This window comes from Phocoena sinus, chromosome 7 (genome assembly GCF_008692025.1).
Source record: "Phocoena sinus isolate mPhoSin1 chromosome 7, mPhoSin1.pri, whole genome shotgun sequence".
In the NCBI taxonomy this organism is placed as follows: Eukaryota; Metazoa; Chordata; class Mammalia; order Artiodactyla; family Phocoenidae; genus Phocoena; species Phocoena sinus.
Window position 1 is genome coordinate 100,760,152 of NC_045769.1, and position 19,309 is coordinate 100,779,460.

The 19,309-nt window shown below is 36.2% G+C and overlaps 1 protein-coding gene across 9 annotated transcripts in view; it reads left to right on the forward strand.

Moving 5' to 3' along the window:
- Positions 1–19,309, forward strand: part of DPP10 (dipeptidyl peptidase like 10) — a 1,311,492-nt gene that overhangs the window by 1,197,872 nt on the left and 94,311 nt on the right. For all 9 annotated transcript variants that reach the window (XM_032638357.1, XM_032638358.1, XM_032638361.1 and 6 more), the window contains one exon: positions 14,529–14,652. In XM_032638357.1, coding sequence (XP_032494248.1) covers positions 14,529–14,652 — 124 coding nt within the window. The remainder of the gene's footprint in view (positions 1–14,528; positions 14,653–19,309) is intronic.

Here is a 19,309-nt window from a genome sequence, read left to right on the forward strand (position 1 = left end):
TAGTAAATATCTTTCCTCCCTTCTTACGTGCCAAGTTCTACTTATCTTTCATTTTGGATATTTCCAGCACTTTATTATGGAAATCTTAATGGTTGGAAATCACCCCAATGGACTTTACAAGTTCTATTTGGGGGAGAACTCTCATCCTTATGAATATATGTACTAAGATATCGCACATAAGACTAAATTTTGCTTATGAATATAAGATAGTATAGGTACAAACACACAAAATCATATTATGTAATCAAAGAGAAATGTAAGTGGTATGACTATAAGTAATTTTTGTTTGTTTTTCTTTTTTTTTTTGAAATTTTGAACTTTATTTTATTTATTTATTTATACAGCAGGTTCTTATTAGTCATCCATTTTATACACATCGGTGTATACATGTCAATCCCAATCTCCCAATTCATCACACCACCACCACCACCACCCTGCCACTTTCCCCCCTTGGTGTCCATATGTTTGTTCTCTACATCTGTGTCTCTATTTCTGCCCTGCAAACTGGTTCATCTGTACCATTTTTCTAGGTTCCACATACATGTGTTAGCATAGGGTATTTGTTTTTCTCTTTCTGACTTACTTCACTTTGTATGACAGTCTCTAGATACATCCACGTCTCTACAAATGACCCAATTTCATTCCTTTGTATGGCTGAGTAATATTCCATTGTATATATGTACCACATCTTCTTTATCCATTCGTCTGTCGATGGGCATCTAGGTTGCTTCCATGACCTGGCTATTGCAAGTAGTGCTGCAGTGAATGTTGGGGTGCATGTGTCTTTTTGAATTACGTTTTTCTCTGGGTATATGCCCAGTAGTGGGGTTGCTGGGTCATATGGTAATTCTATTTTTAGTTTTTTAAGGAACCTCCATACTGTTCTCCATAGTGGCTGTATCAATTTACATTCCCACCAAGAGTGCAAGAGGGTTCCCTGTTCCCCAGACCCTCTCCAGCATTTGTTGTTTGTAGACTTTTCTGAGATGCCCATTCTAACTGGTGTGAGGTGATACCTCACTGTGCTTTTGATTTGCATTTCTCTAATAATTAGTGATGTTGAGCAGCTTTTCATGTGCTTCTTGGCCATCTGTATGTCTTCTTTGGAGAAATGTCTATTTAGGTCTTCTGCCCATTTTTGAATGGGTTCTTTCTTTTTTTAATATTGTGCTGTTTATATATTTTGGAGATTAATCCTTTGTCCGTTGATACGTTTACAAATATTTTCTCCCATTCTGAGGGTTGTCTTTTCGTCTTGTTTATGGTTTCCCTTGCTGTGCAAAAGCTTTTAAGTTTTATTAGGTCCCATTTGTTTATTTTTGTTTTTATTTTCATTATTCTAGGAGGTGGATCAAAAAAGATCTTGCTGTGATTTATGTCAAAGAGTGTTCTTCTTATGTTTTCCTCTAAGAGTTTTATAGTGTCTGGTCTTACGTTTAGGTTTCTAATCCATTTTGAATTTATTTTTGTGTATGGTGCTAGGGAGTGTTCTAATTTCATTCTTTTACATGTAGCTGTCCAGTTTTCCAGCCCCACTTATTGAGGAGACTGTCTCTTCTCCATTGTGTATCCTTACCTCCTTTATCATAGATTAGTGGACCATTGGTGCATGGGTTTATCTCTGGGCTTTCTATCTTGTTCCATTGATCTATATTTCTGTTTTTGTACCAGTACCATATTGTCTTCATTACTGTAGCTTTGTAGTATAGTCTGAAGTCAGGGAGTCTGATTCCTCCACCTCCGTTTTTTTCCCTCAAGACTGCTTTGGCTATTCGGGGATTTTTGTGTCTCCATACAAATTTCAAGATTTTTTGTTCTAGTTCTGTAAAAAATCCATTGGTAATTTGATAGGGATTGCATTGAATCTGTAGATTGCTTTGGGTAGTATAGTCATTTTCACAATATTGATTCTTCCAATCCAAGAACATGGTATATCTCTCCATCTGTTGGTATCATCTTTAATTTCTTTCATCAGTGTCTTATAGTATTCTGCCTACAAGTCTTATGTCTCCCTAGGTAGGTTTATTCCTAGGTATTTTATTCTTTTTGTTGCAGTGGTAAATGGGAGTGTTTCCTTAATTTCTCTTTCGGATTTTCATCATTAGTGTATAGGAATGCACGAGATTTCTATTCATTAATTTTGTATCCAGCAACTTTAACAAATTCATTGACTAACTCTAGTAGCTGTCTGGTGGCATCTTTAGGATTCTCCATGTATAGTATCATGTCATATGCAAACAGTGACAGTTTTACTACTTCTTTTCCAATTTGTATTCCTTTTATTTCTTTTTCTTCTCTGATTGGCGTGGCTAGGACTTCGAAAACTATGTTGAATAATAGTGGTGAGAGTGGAAATCCTTGTCTTGTTCCTGATCATAGAGGAAATGCTTTCAGTTTTTCACCATTGAGAATGGTTTGCTGTGCGTTTGTCGTTTTTGGCCTTTATTAAGTTGAGGTAGGTTCCCACTATGACCACTTTCTGGAGAGCTGTTATCATAAATGAGTGTTGAATTTTGTCAAAAGCTTTTTCTGCAACTATTGAGATGATCATATGGTTTTTATTTTTCAATTCCTTAATATGGTGTGTCATGTTGATTGATTTGCATATATTGGAGAATCCTTGCATCCCTGGGATAAATCCCATTTGATCATGGTGTATGATCCTTTTAATGTTTTGTTGGATTCTGTTTGCTAGTATTTTCTTGAGGATGTTTGCATCTATATTCATCAGTGATATTGGTCTGTAAATTTCTCTTTTTGTAGTATTTTGTCTGGTTTTGGTATCGGGATGATTATGGTGGCCTCATAGAATGAGTTTGGGAGTGTTCCTTCCTTTGCAATTTTTTGGAAGAGTTTGAGAAGGATTGGTGTTAGCTCTTCTCTAAATGATTGATAGAATTCACCCGTGAAGCCATCTGGTCCTGGGCTTTTGTTTGTTGGAAGATTTTTAATCATAGTTTCAATATCATTACTTGTGATTGGTCTATTCATATTTTCTATTTCTTCCTGATTCAGTCTTGGAAGGTTATACTTTTCTAAGAATTTGTCCATTTCTTCCAGGTTGTCAATTTTATTGGCATAGAGTTGCTTGTAGTAGTCTCTTAGGATGCTTTGTATTTCTGTGGTGTGTGTTGTAACGTCTCCTTTTTTGTTTCTAATTTTACTGATTTGAGTCCTCTCACTCTTTTTCTTGATGAGTCTGGCTAATGGTTTATCAATTTTGTTTATCTTCTCAAAGAACCAGCTTTTAGTTTTATTGATCTTTGCTATTGTTGTCTTTGTTTCTATTTCATTTATTTCTGCTCTAATCTCTATGATTTCTTTCCTTCTGCTAACTTTGGGTTTAATTTGTTCTTCTTTCTCTAGTTTCTTTAGGTGTAAGGTTAGATTATTTATTTGAGATTTTTCTTGTTTCTTGAGGTAGGATTGTATTGCTATACACTTCCCTCTTAGAACTACTTTTGCTGCATCCCATAGGTTTTGGATCGTCATGTTTTCGTTGTCATTTGTTTCTAGGTATTTTTTGATTTCCTCTTTGACTTCTCCAGTGATCTCTTGGTTATTTAGTAACATATTGTTTAGCCTCCATATGTTTGTGTTTTTTATATTTTTTTCCCTGTAATTGATTTCTAATCTCATAGCATTGTGGTTAGAAAAGATGCATGATATGATTTCAGTTTTCTTAAGTTTACTGAGGCTTGATTTGTGGCCCAAGATATGATCCATCCTGGAGAATGTTCCATGCACACTTGAGAAGAAAGTGTAATCTGCTGTTTTTGGATGGAATGTCCTATAAATATCAATTAAATCTATCTGGTCTATTGTGTCATTTAAAACTTGTGTTTCCTTATGAATTTTCTGTTTGGATGATCTGTCCATTGGTGTAAGTGAGGTGTTAAAATCCCCCACTATTATTGTGTTACTGTCAATTTCATCTTTTAGAGCTGTTAGCAGTTGCCTTACGTATTGAGGTGCTCCTACATTGGGTGCATATGTATTTATAATTGTTATATCTTCTTCTTGGATTGATCCCTTGATCGTTATGTAGTGTCCTTCCTTGTCTCTTGTAACATTCTTTATTTTAAAGTCTATCTTATCTGATATGAGTATTGCTACTCCAGCTTTCTTTTGATTTCCATTTACATGGAATATCTTTCTCCATCCCTTCACTTTCAGTCTGTATGTGTCCCTAGGTCTGAAGTGGATCTCTTATAGACAGAATATATATGGGTCTTGTTTTTGTATCCATTCAGCAAGCCTGTGTCTTTTGGGTGGAGCATTTAATCCATTCATGTTTAAGGTAATTATGAATATGTATATTCCTATTACCATTTTCTTAATTGTTTTGGGTTTGTTTTTGTAGGTCCTTTTCTTCTCTTGTGTTTCCCATGTAGAGGAGTTCCTTTAGCATTTGTTGTATAGCTGGTTTGGTGGAGCTGAATTCTCTTAGCTTTTGCTTACCTCTAAAGTTTTTAATTTCTCTGTCGAATATGAATGAGATCTTTTCTGGGTAGAGTAATCTTGGTTGTAGGTCTTTCCCTTTCATCACTTTAAATATTTCCTTCCACTCCCTTCTGGCTTGCAGAGTTTCTGCTGAAAGATCAGCTGTTAACCTTTTGGGGATTCCCTTATATATTTTTTGTTGCTTTTCCCTTGTTTCTTTTAATATTTTGTCTTTAAATTTTGGTTTTTTGATTATTATGTGTCTTGACTATAAATAATTTTTAACTTAATTTTATACCTAACTTAGTGTTCTCTTTAAAAACCATTTATTCACTAGATATGCACCAGTTGAATTTTAATGTTTCTTAAGTATGAATTTTCTTTTAAATCAAGATTTCACATCTTATATAGTTAATATAATGTGTCAGTGTCTGGGAAGACATTACAAAGATATTCTTAAAACATTTCACCTGAGGGCTACTTTGAAAGGAAAACACTCAAAATGAATATTTAAATTTTTTTTTGTTGTTCCTGTTGTTATTTATTTTAAAAACCATTCATATTAATTCATCTCATTTGGCACAAAATATAATATTAGTCACTTTAGCTAAATGAGACAAATTTCTGATCAGGTTTGAAATTCTTCTATATGTCAGTTCTCTCCAGATTTTTCAATAACTATTACCACCTTGATTTTGCAGTCTTTGGTCAGTTGTTTACAACAATCAAATTATTTTTTACTTCAGTTTTGCACAACATTTATGCCAGTTACTCAGAAATATATATTATCACAATTCAGCACTTTTTTCCTGATTAATTATAGTATCCACTGTCATTTTTCTCCATGCTAAGCCTTCTAGGTAAATTTCTTAAAAGTTAATGCCTATATTTTTCCTTTTTTAATATTCACGCTGCCCAAAATGGTAATGCATGCAAAATACATCAGTTTAAACAAAGCGTAGTGAAAGTGAACAAGACACAGATCTTTAAAGAATCACAAGGCCCATTGATTTGGCCAAAGATTAATCCTAAACCAGTAGCATATTTGATTCAAAGTTGCCTTGTTCACTTTATTTAGATAACTTTATTTTATGATTTCACTGAGTTTCTAGGCAATTTTCAAGTGAGACTCAGCTAGTTGTGAAAGGTGCTGGATAGCTTGAAGAGATTATTGAAGAAGATATGGCAGTATTCACTGTATGACAAGTTATGCTTGTCCTTCTGACATCTTTACTTTGATGGGCTAACTGGTTTTCAAGAGGAAGCACTAACTACTCAATAATGTTAGAAATGTGAGATTCAGGTAGCTGAATGTCTAACTCAGTGTGTCTAAGGAGAGGTGATTTGTATTACAAGGTTTTACTTTCATAGGTGATTTTTTTCAAAGTCACTTAAAAACCTGATGCATTCATTTTAAGACAATATTCATGGATGGCATTTTTCAAACCATTTCTAAATCATCTAATCTATTTTGAAACTGGGCAATTTTGTTGGAAATTTTTTTTCTTTTTATCATAAATTGAATCAATATTAATGATTGCATTTTGTTATGTGTGGGTTGGGGGAGTTTGTGATATATTATGTAAATTTCCAGACATAGAATCTATAAAGGAAAAATATAAGCTTTCTCAATCTACAACCATCATGAGGACATTATAGGCTCCACTGATTAGCATCCTCACTTTACCAAAAATTCCGTAACCCTTCAAATTCTTCAGTTTGATTCCTTCTTTGTTTTAAACTTTTTCAAATAAATAAGATTAAAAAATAATATTGTAAAAAATATTATGAATAAGATTATATTTCCATTGTCCCTCAATGGAAAAAGACCAAAGCAAACCATTCATGGCTCTGTGGCTCAAGTCCTGTGGACAAAGTGAGATAACATGGAAGTCATACATAAGAAATAACTATGAAATCAATAATATTTGCCTTTTAATTGATTATTGTTTTTTTTTTTTGTTTTTTTTTTTTTAAACATCTTTATTGGGGTATAATTGCTTTACAATGGTGTGTTAGTTTCTGCTTTACAACAAAGTGAATCAGCTATACATATACATATGTTCCCATATGTCTTCCCTCTTGCGTCTCCCTCCCTCCCACTCTCCCCATCCCACCCTTCCAGGCTGTCACAAAGCACCGAGCTAATATCCCTGTGCCTTGCGGCTGCTTCCCCCCAGCTATCTACCTTACTACGTTTGTTAGTGTGTATATGTCCATGACTCTCTCTCGCCCTGTCAAAACTCACCCTTCCCCCTCCCCATATCCTTAAGTCCGTTCTCCAGTAGGTCTGCGTCTTTATTCCTATCTTACCCCTAGGTTCTTCATGACATTTTTTTCCCTTAAATTCCATATATATGTGTTAGCATACGGTATTTGTCTTTTTCTTTCTGACTTACTTCACTCTGTATGACAGATTCTAGGTCTATCCATCTCATTACAAATAGCTCAATTTCATTTCTTTTTAAGGCTGAGTAATATTCCATTGTGTATATGTGCCACATCTTCTTTATCCATTCATCCGATGATGGGCGCTTAGGTTGTTTCCATGTCCTGGCTATTGTAAATAGAGCTGCAATGAACATTTTGGTACATGACTCTCTTTGAATTTTGGTTTTCTCAGGGTATATGCCAAGTAGTGGGATTGCTGGGTCATATGGTAATTCTATTTGTAGTTTTTTAAGGAACCTCCATACTGTTCTCCACAGTGGCTGAACCAATTCACATTCCCACCAGCAGTGCAAGAGTGTCCCCTTTTCTCCACACCCTCTCCAGCATTTATTGTTTCTTGATTTTTTGATGATGGCCATTCTGACTGGTGTGAGATGATATCTCATTGTAGTTTTGATTTGCATTTCTCTAATGATTAATGATGTTGAGCATTCTTTCATGTGTTTGTTGGCATTCTGTATATCTTCTTTGGAGAAATGTCTATTTAGGTCTTCTGCCCATTTTTGGATGGGGTTGTTTGTTTTTTTGTTATTGAGCTGCATGAGCTGCTTGTAAATTTTGGAGATTAATCCTTTGTCAGTTGCTTCATTTGCAAATGTTTTCTCCCATTCTGAGGGTTGTCTTTTGGTCTTGGTTATGGTTTCCTTTGCTGTGCAAAAGCTTTGAAGTTTCATTAGGTCCCATTTGTTTATTTTTGTTTTTATTTCCATTACTCTAGGAGGTGGGTCAGAAAGGATCTTGCTGTGATTTATGTCATAGAGTGTTCTTCCTATGTTTTCTTCTAAGAGTTTGATAGTTTCTGGCCTTACATTTAGGTCTTTAATCCATTTTGAGCTTATTTTTGTGTATGGTGTTAGGGAGTGATCTAATCTCATACTTTTACATGTACCTGTCCAGTTTTCCCAGCACCATTTATTGAAGAGGCTGTCCTTTCTCCACTGTACATTCCTGCCTCCTTTATCAAAGATAAGGTGTCCATATGTGCGTGGGTTTATCTCTGGGCTTTCTATCCTGTTCCACTGATCTATCTTTCTGTTTTTGTGCCAGTACCATACTGTCTTGATTACTGTTGCTTTGTAATATAGTCTGAAGTCAGGGAGCCTTATTCCTCCAGCTCCTTTTTTCGTTCTCAAGATTGCTTTGGCTATTCGGGGTCTTTTGTGTTTCCATACAAATTGCGAAATTTTTTGTTCTAGTTCTGTGAAAAATGCCAGTGGTAGTTTGATAGGGATTGCATTGAATCTGTAGATTGCTTTGGGTAGTAGAGTCATTTTCACAATGTTGATTCTTCCCATCCAAGAACATGGTATATCTCTCCATCTATTTGTATCATCTTTAATTTCTTTCATCAGTGTCTTATAATTTTCTGCATACAGGTCTTTCGTATCCTTAGGTAGGTTTATTCCTAGATATTTTATTCTTTTTGTTGCAATGGTAAATGGGAGTGTTTTCTTGATTTCACTTTCAGATTTTTCATCATTAGTATATAGGAATGCCAGAGATTTCTGTGCATTAATTTTGTATCCTGCTACTTTACCAAATTCATTGATTAGCTCTAGTAGTTTTCTGGTAGCATCTTTAGGATTCTCTATGTATAGTATCATGTCATCTGCAAACAGTGACAGCTTTACTTCTTCTTTTCCGATGTGGATTCCTTTTATTTCCTTTTCTTCTCTGATTGCTGTGGCTAAAACTTCCAAAACTATGTTGAATAAGAGTGGTGAGAGTGGGCAACCTTGTCTTGTTCCTGATCTTAGTGGAAATGCTTTCAGTTTTTCACCATTGAGGATGATGTTTGCTGTGGGCTTGTCATATATGGCTTTTATTATGTTTAGGAAAGTTCCCTCTATGCCTACTTTCTGGAGGGTTTTTATCATAAATGGGTGTTGAATTTTGTCGAAAGCTTTCTCTGCATCTATTGAGATGATCATATGGTTTTTCTCCTTCAATTTGTTAATATAGTTTATCACATTGATAGATTTGCGTATATTGAAGAATCCTTGCATTCCTGGAATAAACCCCACTTGATCATGGTGTATGATCCTTTTAATGTGCTGTTGGATTCTGTTTGCTAGTATTGTGTTGAGGATTTTTGCATCTATGTTCATCAGTGATATTGGCCTGTAGTTTTCTTTCTTTGTGACATCCTTGTCTGGTTTTGGTATCAAGGTGATGGTGGCTTCGTAGAAGGAATTTGGGAGTGTTCCTCCCTCTGCTATATTTTGGAAGAGTTTGAGAAGGATAGGTGTTAGCTCTTCTCTAAACGTTTGATAGAATTCACCTGTGAAGCCATCTGGTCCTGGGCTTTTGTTTGTTGGAAGGTTTTTAATCACAGTTTCAATTTCAGTGCTTGTGATTGGTCTGTTCATATTTTCTATTTCTTCCTGATTCAGTCTTGGCAGGTTGTGCATTTCTAAGAATTTGTCCATTTCTTCCAGATTGTCCATTTTATTGGCATAGAGTTGCTTGTAGTAATCTCTCATGATTTTTTTTATTTCTGCAGTGTCAGTTGTTACTTCTCCTTTTTCATTTCTAATTCTATTGATTTGAGTCTTCTCCCTTTTTTTCTTGATGAGTCTGGCTAGTGGTTTATCTATTTTGTTTATCTTCTCAAAGAACCAGCTTTTAGTTTTATTGATCTTTGCTATTGTTTCCTTCATTTCTTTTTCAGTTATTTCTGATCTGATTTTTATGATTTCTTTCCTTCTGCTAGCTTTGGGGTTTTTTTGTTCTTCTTTCTCTAATTGCTTGAGGTGCAAGGTTAGGTTGTTTATTCGAGATGTTTCCTGCTTCTTAAGGTGGGCTTGTATTGCTATAAACTTCCCCCTTAGAACTGCTTTTGCTGCATCCCATAGGTTTTGGGTCGTTGTGTCTCCATTGTCATTTGTTTCTAGGTATTTTTTTATTTCCTCTTTGATTTCTTCAGTGATCACTTCATTATTAAGTAGTGTATTGTTTAGCCTCCATGTGTTTGTATTTTTTACAGATCTTTTCCTGTAATTGATATCTAGTCTCATGGCGTTGTGGTCGGAAAAGATACTTGATACAATTTCAGTTTTCTTAAATTTACCAAGGCTTGATTTGTGACCCAAGATATGATCTATCCTGGAGAATGTTCCATGAGCACTTGAGAAAAATGTGTATTCTGTTGTTTTTGGATGGAGTGTCCTATAAATATCAATTAAGTCCATCTTGTTTAATGTATCATTTAAAGCTTGTGTTTCCTTATTTATTTTCATTTTGGATGATCTGTCCATGGGTGAAAGTGGGGTATTAAAGTCCCCTACTATGAATGTGTTACTGTCGATCTCCCCTTTTATGGTTGTTAGTATTTGCCTTATGTATTGAGGTGCTCCTATGTTGGGTGCATAAATATTTACAATTGTTATATCTTCTTCTTGGATCGATCCCTTGATCATTATGTAGTGTCCTTCTTTGTCCCTTTTAATAGTCCTTATTTTAAAGTCTATTTTGTCTGATATGAGAATTGCTACTCCAGCTTTCTTTTGGTTTCCATTTGCATGGAATATCTTTTTCCATCCCCTTACTTTCAGTCTGTATGTGTCTCTAGTTCTGAAGTGGGTCTCTTGTAGACAGCATATATAAGGGTCTTGTTTTTGTATCCATTCAGCCAATCTGTGTCTTTTGGTGGGAGCATTTAGTCCATTTACATTTAAGGTAATTATTGATATGTATGTTCCTATTTCCATTTTATATATTGTTTTGGGTTCCCTACTATAGGTCATTTCCTTCTCTTGTGTTTCGTGTCTAGAGAAGTTCCTTTAGCATTTGTTGTAAAGCTGGTTTGGTGGTGCTGAACTCTCTCAGCTTTTGCTTGTCTGTAAAGGTTTTAATTTCTCCATCAAATGTGAATGAGATCCTTGCTGGGTAGAGTAGTCTTGGTTTCAGGCTATTCTCCTTCATCACTTTCAGTATGTCCTGCCACTCCCTTCTGGCTTGTAGGGTTTCTGCTGAGAGATCAGCTGTTAACCTTATGGGGATTCCCTTGTGTGTTATTTGTTGTTTTTCCCTTGCTGCTTTTAATATGCTTTCTTTGTATTTAATTTTTGACAGTTTGATTAATATGTGTCTTGGCGTGTTTCTCCTTGTATTTATCCTGTATGGGACCCTCTGTGCTTCCTGGACTTGATTAACTATTTCCTTTCCCATATTAGGGAAGTTTTCAACTATAATCTCTTCAAATATTTTCTCAGTCCCTTTCTTTCTTTCTTCTTCTTCTGGAACCCCTATAATTCGAATGTTGGTGCGTTTCATGTTGTCCCAGAGGTCTCTGAGACTGTCCTCAGTTCTTTTCATTCTTTTTTCTTTATTCTGCTCTGCAGTAGTTATTTCCACTACTTTATCTTCCAGGTCACTTATCCGTTCTTCTGCCTCAGTTATTCTGCTATTGATCCTATCTAGAGTGATTTTAATTTCATTTATTGCATTGTTCATCGTTGCTTGTTTCATCTTTAGTTCTTGTAGGTCCTTGTTAACTGTTTCTTGCATTTTGTCCATTCTACTTCCAAGATTCGGATCATCCTTACTATCATTATTCTGAATTCTTTTTCAGGTAGATTGCCTATTTCCTCTTCATTTGTTAGGTCTGGTGGGTTTTTATCTTGCTCCTTCATCTGCTGTGTGTTTTTCTGTCTTCTCATTTTGCTTATCTTACTGTGTTTGGGGGTCTCCTTTTTGCAGGCTGCACGTTCGTAGTTCCGTTGTTTTTTGATGTCTGTCTCCAGTGGCTAAGGTTGTTTCAGTGGGTTTGTGTAGGCTTCCTGGTGGAGGGGACTAGTGCCTGTGTTGTGCTGGGTGAGGCTGGATCTTGTCTCTCTAGTGGGCAGGTTCACGTCTGGTGGTGTGTTTTGGGGTGTCTGTGGCCTTATTATGATTTTAGGCAGCCTCTCTGCTAATGGGTGGGGTTGTGTTCCTGTTTTGCTAGTTGTTTGGCATAGGTTGTCCAGCACTGTGGCTTGCTGGTCGTTGAGTGAAGCTGGGTGCTGGTGTTAAGATGGAGGTCTCTGGGAGATTTCCGCTGTTTAATATTATGTGGAGCTGGGAGGTCTCTTGTTGACCAGTGACCTGAAGTTGGCTCTCCTACCTCAGAGGCAGAGCCCTGACTCCTGGCTGGAGCACCAAGAGCCTTTCATCCACACGGCTCAGAATAAAAGGGAGAAAAAAGTAGAGAGAATTAGTAGAAGTATGAGGAAAGAAAGAAGGAAAGGAGGAAAGGAAGGAAGGAAGAAAGAAGCAAAGAAGGAAAGAAAGGAGGGAGGGAGGGAGGGAGGAAGGAAGGAAGGAGGGAAAGAAGGAAAAAAAAGACAGAAAGAAAGATGATACAGTAAAAATAAAATAAAGTATAATATAGTTATTGAATTAAAAAATATTTAGAAAAAAAAAAAAAGGGACGGATAGAACCTTAGGACAAATGTTGGAAGCAAAGCTATACAGAGAAAATCTTACACAGAAGCATACACATACACCTTCACAAAAAGAGGTAAAGGGGGAAAAATCATAAATCCTGCTCCCTGATACCACCTCCTCAATTTGGGGTGATTCGTTGTCTAAAGGAGGGAGGGAAGGAAGGAAAGAAAGAAAGAACGAAGGTGAAGTATAATAAAGTTATTACAATTAAACTTAATTATTAAGAAAAAGAATTTTTAAAAAAAGGTCATGGACGGATAGAGCCCTAGGACAAATGGTGGAAGCTAGAGTATACAGACTAGATGTCACACAGGAGCATACACGTACACCTTCACAAAAAGAGGAAAAGGGAAAAAAATCATAGATTTCGCTCCTAAATTCCCCCTCTTCAATTTGGGATCATTCCTTGTCTATTCAGGTATTCCACAGATGCAGGGTATATCAAGTTGATTGTGGAGCTTTAATCCGATGCTTCTGTGGCTGCTGGGAGAGATTTCCCTTTCTCTTCTTTGTTTTCACAGCTCACAGGAGCTCAGCTTTGGATTTGGCCCTGCCTCTGCGTGTAGGTCGCTGGAGGGCGTCTGTTTTTCGCTCAGACAGGACGGGGTTAAAGGAGCCGCTGATTCGGGGGCCTCCGGCTCACTCAGGCCGGGGGTTGGGGGATGGGGGAAGGAGGGGCACTGCGTGCGGGGCCGGCCTGCGGGCGGCAGAGGCAGCGTGACGTTGCGGCAGAGGCCGGCGTGACGTTGCACCAGCCTGAGGCCCGCCGTGCGCTGTCCCGGGGAAGTTGTCCCTGGATCCCGGGAACCTGGCAGTGGCGGGCTGCACAGGCTCCGCGGAAGCGGGGTGTGGAGAGTGACCTGTGCTCGCACACAGGCCCCTTGGTGGCGGCAGCAGCAGCCTTAGCGTCTCCCGCCCGTCTCTGGGGTCCGCGGTTTTTAGCCGCGGCTCGCGCCCGTCTCTGGGGTTTGTGCTTTCAGCCGCGGCTCGCGCCCGTCTCGGGGGCTCGCGCCCTCAGCCGTGGCTCGCGCCCGTCTCTGGGGTTTGCGCTTTCAGCCGCGGCTCGCGCCCGTCTCTGGGGTTCGCACTTTTAGCCGCGGCTCGCGCCCGTCTCTGGAGTTCCTTTAAGCAGCGCTCTTAAACCCCTCTCCTCGCGCACCAGGAGACAAAGAGGGAAGAAAAAGTCTCTTGCCTCTTCGGCCGGTGCAGGCTTTTCCCCGAACTCCCTCCTGGCTAGTCGTGGTGCACTAACCCCTTCAGGCTATGTTCAAGCCGCCAACCCCAGTCCTCTCCCTGAGCTCCGTCCAAAACCAAAACCCGAGCCTCAGCTCGCAGCCCCGCCCGCCCCGGTGGGTGAGCAGCAAGCCTCTCGGATTGGTGAGTGCCGGTCGGCACCGATCGTCTGTGCAGGAATCTCCCCGCTTTGCCCTCCGCACCCGTCGCTGTGCACTACTCCGCGGTCCCGAAACTCCCCCCTGCGCCTCCCGCAGTCTCCGCCCGCGGAGGGGCTTCCTAGTGTGTGGAAACTTTTCCTCCTTCACAGCTCCCTCCCACTGGTGCAGGTGCCGTCCTTATTCTTTTGTCTCTGTTTTTTCTTTTGCCCTACCCAGTTACGTGGGGAGTTTCTTGCCTTTTGGGAGGTCTGAGGTCTTCTGCCAGCCTTCAGTAGGAGTTCTGTAGGAGTTGTTCCACGTGTGGATGTATTTCTGGTGTATCCGTGGGGAGGAAGGCGATCTCCGCGTCTTACTCTTCCGCCATCTTCCTTAATTGATTATTGAATGAATTTTTGAAAAAGTAAAATAGAATATAACTTAGAAAATTTTTTCTTATTTTACACATGTTAGCATTGTACTGATCGATAGAAGATTATTTATGAATGTCTAGTATCTTGATTATTTTTATTTTTTCCAAAAATTTTGCTTCTGTGAAATCATTCACTTTCAAATTTATTCTCAAATTTTCTATATATTTATGTATATATGTATATGTGCATGTGTTTACATACATACGCACACACATATATTTGTATTTATATATGTCAATATTTGAAGAAGCAGATGTGTATATATATATAAATGGAGATTAACATGATGTGACATCCTTATAGTGTTTCATTTATTCTGCATGTAAAATAACAAGTGTATATTATTGGTGCTGTACACGTTCTCTGGCTCTAAATGTAAATTTTAATTTTGTTTCCGAACTAGAGAATACTATATCACTATGGTTAAATGGGTAAGCAATACCAAGACGGTGGTCAGATGGTTAAATCGACCTCAGAACATCTCCATCCTCACAGTCTGTGAGACCACTACTGGTGCTTGTAGTAGAGTGAGTATAATTTAATTTCCTTTATGCTTAAAATATAATAGTTTATGCTACCTTTCAAAGGAAAATTAAACAATTCTTTGTGCAAAGATTTCAATATTTAACTTCCAAAGCTATTAGGAGTGTATACTTTAATTCATAAATCTTCCATACGTTGAAGTAAGAAATATAGATGATAAAGAGAAGAGAACAAATTAAGCTTTAAAACAATGAATTCTTATATAGTATAAAGGGTAGTCCAAGCCATGTTAGTTTCATTCTCAAATGTAGACTTTCTCTCTACTTTTTGACAGTGATTGACTTGAGAATATGTGATATTTCTTTCCTGTCATCTTTAAACAATTCCAAAAATTCATCGTTTTTTCTGTAGTTCAGATTAGTCTTCTAAAATAAGTGTCTCTGTCTTTAAATTATCTATAAATAGTAAAAAAAAAATGATTCTTCAGCAACTATGTTTTGAAAGTAGGTTGTATTTCAATTTCTATAATCATGTTTTATAAACTCTGCAGTAGAATCTATATGTGTAATTTTAAGGTTATTAGTAAAGGGAATACTTTAATAAGTTTAAATTGTTTATTACATATTTGGTACTTGGTAAAGGGTTCTCAATTATTTAACAACAGAATTTTCAAACTTAAGCTTCTGGACAAGATGGAGTAAATGTTATCAGCCTTGCATCTCCATAGTAATCAACTGTAACACTTTACAAAGTATATTAACTACATGCAGACATTGGACAATAAGGCAGTCAAAATATAAATGGTCAAATGAAGCTATGGCTTCCTACTGGTGACACATTTGAGGCCACAGTGCAAGGAGATAGCATCCAAGAAAAGCACAAGTGTATCACTGATGCAAAAAGGCAGGGAGAATCAGAGTTTGAGGCTATTGTGGTGGCTGAATTTTTCAGGACAAGTACCACAGGATAGGAGCTATATATAAAAGAACTTCAGCAACATATGTAAAGGTCTCTTAAGTCTTTATCTCAGTGCTTAGCTGTGCAAGTAAAGGGCCTGCCTCAGAGAGGGAAGCAAATAGAGAATCTGCAAGTTGCACAATACTTGGAGACTTTGGAGTAATGAACAGCAAAAAGAGAGATCTCTCACTGAAAACCCTAAGCATTCAACTCAGAGCCCAGAAAGAAAATGTATTAGGAATAGAACTATTCTATACTCCTTCTAATAAATCTTTAAATCAACCTTGAAAGAATTCAGTTCATCTGCCTGTAAACTAGCTGCCTGCCAGAACAAAGTTTACTCTTTAAAATAATTAAAAATTCATTCTCAAAAATGTAGCATTCACAATATCAATCGCACAATTAAAACATACTATATATAGACATAGAAAATATAACTCACCCACCTCCCCCAAAGTAAGAAGCAGACTTACAAAGGATATAGATACTGGAATTAACAAACAGATTGAAAATAATTTTAAAAAGCTTTTAGCTGTTTTTGTTATTTAACAAATTAAAGGATGGCTATAATTAGTAAACAGATGAGAAGTTTCAGTAGCTAAATATAAACTATAAAAACAGAGCAATGAAATGTCAGAAACTGAAAAATACAGTGTCTGAAATGAAAAATTGCCTGGATGAGCTTAACAATAAATTGGACACTGTTGTAGTCAAGGAAATATAAATAATTCAAACAGAAGTCTTGAGGGAAAAAAGTTGGAAAAAAAAAAAAGCAAAGCCTTAACTACCTGTAGAACAATATAAACTGGTATATATGTAAAATCTTATATACAGAAGGAAAAATTTGAGATACCAGGGCAGAAAAAAATGTAAGAATGTACAAAAATGTAACAATGACTTAAATAATCAAATTTGATGAAAAACCATTAATCCATATATCCAAGAAGTTAGAAAATCTCAAACAGAATAAAGACAAAGAAAAAAATACATCACCACATAGTACATAAATTAATGCAAACAAAAGACTAAGAGAGGAAATTTAAAGTAGCCTGAGAGAAAAACACATTACATATTGGGAAATATAATGATGAGAATTACGGCCTGTGTCTCACCAGAAACAATGCAAACCAGAAAGCAATGGAAGGAAGTCGTTATTAAAGGACTAAATCCTATGAAAATATCTTTAAAAAATGAAGACCAAGGAAGATATTTTCAGATAAATTGGAACTGAGATAATTCATCAAAAGTAGATCTGCAAAAAAAAAAAAAAAAGTAGATCTGCATAAGTAACAGGAAATTAAGTTATTCAGGCTAAAATAAATGACATCAGATGAAAACTCAGATCAAAATGAAGGAAATAAAGGTGCCAAATAAGGTAAATATGTGAATAAAATAAAATAATTTCTAGTACTTAAATTTTCAAAAAGGTAATTAAGGAAATTAAAGTAGTATACAATAGAGATATTAATAGAATAATCTCATAATGATACAGTGTGAATTGATTAGGAAGATATAACAATTCTACGTACCTACATTTCTAAAAATAAAGTTTCTAAATATTAAGCAAAAGCTGACAAAGCTAAGGAAGAAATAGAAATATACTGAGACTTAAATATTATTTTCAATGTATTTGATGAAATAAGTCATCAAAAATCTGTAACGATAACAAAAGATCTGGACAATACTATCAACACCTTAAACAAATTGATATTTAGGAAAAATTTCACTCAACAACTATATAATAAACAATCTTTTCAAGTGCAAGGGGAATATTCAAAAATCTCAAGGTGCAAAAAGTGAAATCAAGCAGAGTATATTGTTTGACTATAAGAGAATTAAATTAGAAATTAGTAACTAAAAGATATTTGGGAAATTGACAAATATTTGGAAAATTAAAAAAAACATACTCCTAAATAATTCATAAGTTAAAGGACAAATCACAAAAGAAATTAAAAACAATTTTAAATTCAAACATAATGAAAACATAGCAGGTCCAAATATATAGGTAAAGCAAAATGATGTTTAAAATGAAGTTTATGTCTTTAAATGCGTATATTAGAAAAGGAAAAATATATTGAATCAATGGTAAATCTCCAAGTTATGAAGCTAGAGAAAGAAGTACAAAATTAGCTCAAAGTATTTAGAAGGACTGAAATATAAAAAGAAAAGTACAAATTAATAAAACACAAGACAATCTATAGAGAAAATCGGTGAAAGCAAAAATTATTTTAAAAGATGAATAAATTGATAAATCCTTATTTGTACTGATGAAGAAAAAACACCCCACAAACTACCAATTTCAAGAATGAAAGGGTCCCTATCAATATACTGATGGCATATTTTATAGAACTAGAAAAAATAATTTTAAAATTTGTGTGGAAACACAAAAGACTCTGAATAGACAAAATAATTTTGAGAAAGAACAGGGCTGGAGGGACCACACTCCCTCCTACAGCCTGTACTACAAGACTACAATAATCAAACCAGTACAGTATAGGCACAAAAACAGACATAGATCAATAGAACACAATAGATATCCTGGAAATAAACTCACACACTTATTGTCAATTAATCAATGACAAAGAAGGCAAGAATATACAATGGAGAAAAGACAGTCTTATCAATAAGTGGTGCTGGGAAAACTGGGAAGCTACATATAAAAAAATGGGATTAGAACATTTCCTCACACCATATATTGGGGTTGGCCAAAAATTTCGTTTGGGTTTTTCCTTAAGATGTTATGGAAAAACCTGAATAAACTTTTTGGCAAGCCCAATACAAAAATAAATTCAAGATGGATTAAAGACCTAAATGCAAGACCTGAAACCATAAAACTCCTAGAAGGAAACATAGAACACTCTTTGACATAAATTGTAGCAATACTTTTTTTGAATCTGTCTCCTAAGGCAAAAGAAATAAAACCAAAAATTAAAAATGAGACCTAATCAAACTTAAAAGATTTTGCACAGCAAAGGAAACTATTGACAAAATGAAAAAATCTACTAAATGGGCAACAGCACGCTTCCGCTATGCCACTCTGCTAAGCACAGGATAATCTACTAAATGGGAGAAAATATTTGCAAATGATATGACTCATAAGGGATTAATATACAAAATATATACACAGCTTATACAATTCAATATCTAAAAAGAAAGCCCAATTAAAAAATGGGCAGAAGACCTGAATAGACATTTTCCCAAAGAAGACCTTCAGATGGCCAACAGGCACGTGAAAAGGTGCTCAACATCGCTAATCATCAGAGAAATGTAACTCAAAACCACAATGAGATGTCACCTCACACGTGTCAGAATGGCTATTATCAAAAAGATAACAAATAAGAAATGTTCAGGAGAATGTGGAGAAAAGCCAGCCCTGTACACTGTAGGTAAAAATTTCAATTGTTGCAGCCACTTGGAAAACAGTATGGAGGTTCCTCAAAAAGCTAAAAATAGAACTACCTTATGACTCAGCAATTCTACTTCTGGGTATACATCCAAAAAAACACCCCAAAAACACTAATTTGTAAAGATACATGCATTACAATATTCATTGTGACATTTACGATAGCCAACATATGAAAGCAACCTAAGTGTCCATCAACAAATGAATGGATAAAGAAGAAGTGGTATACACACACACACACACACACACACACACACACACACACATATATAATGGAATATTGATCAACCATAAAAAAGAATGAAATTTTGCTATTTGCAATAATATGGATCGACCCAGTG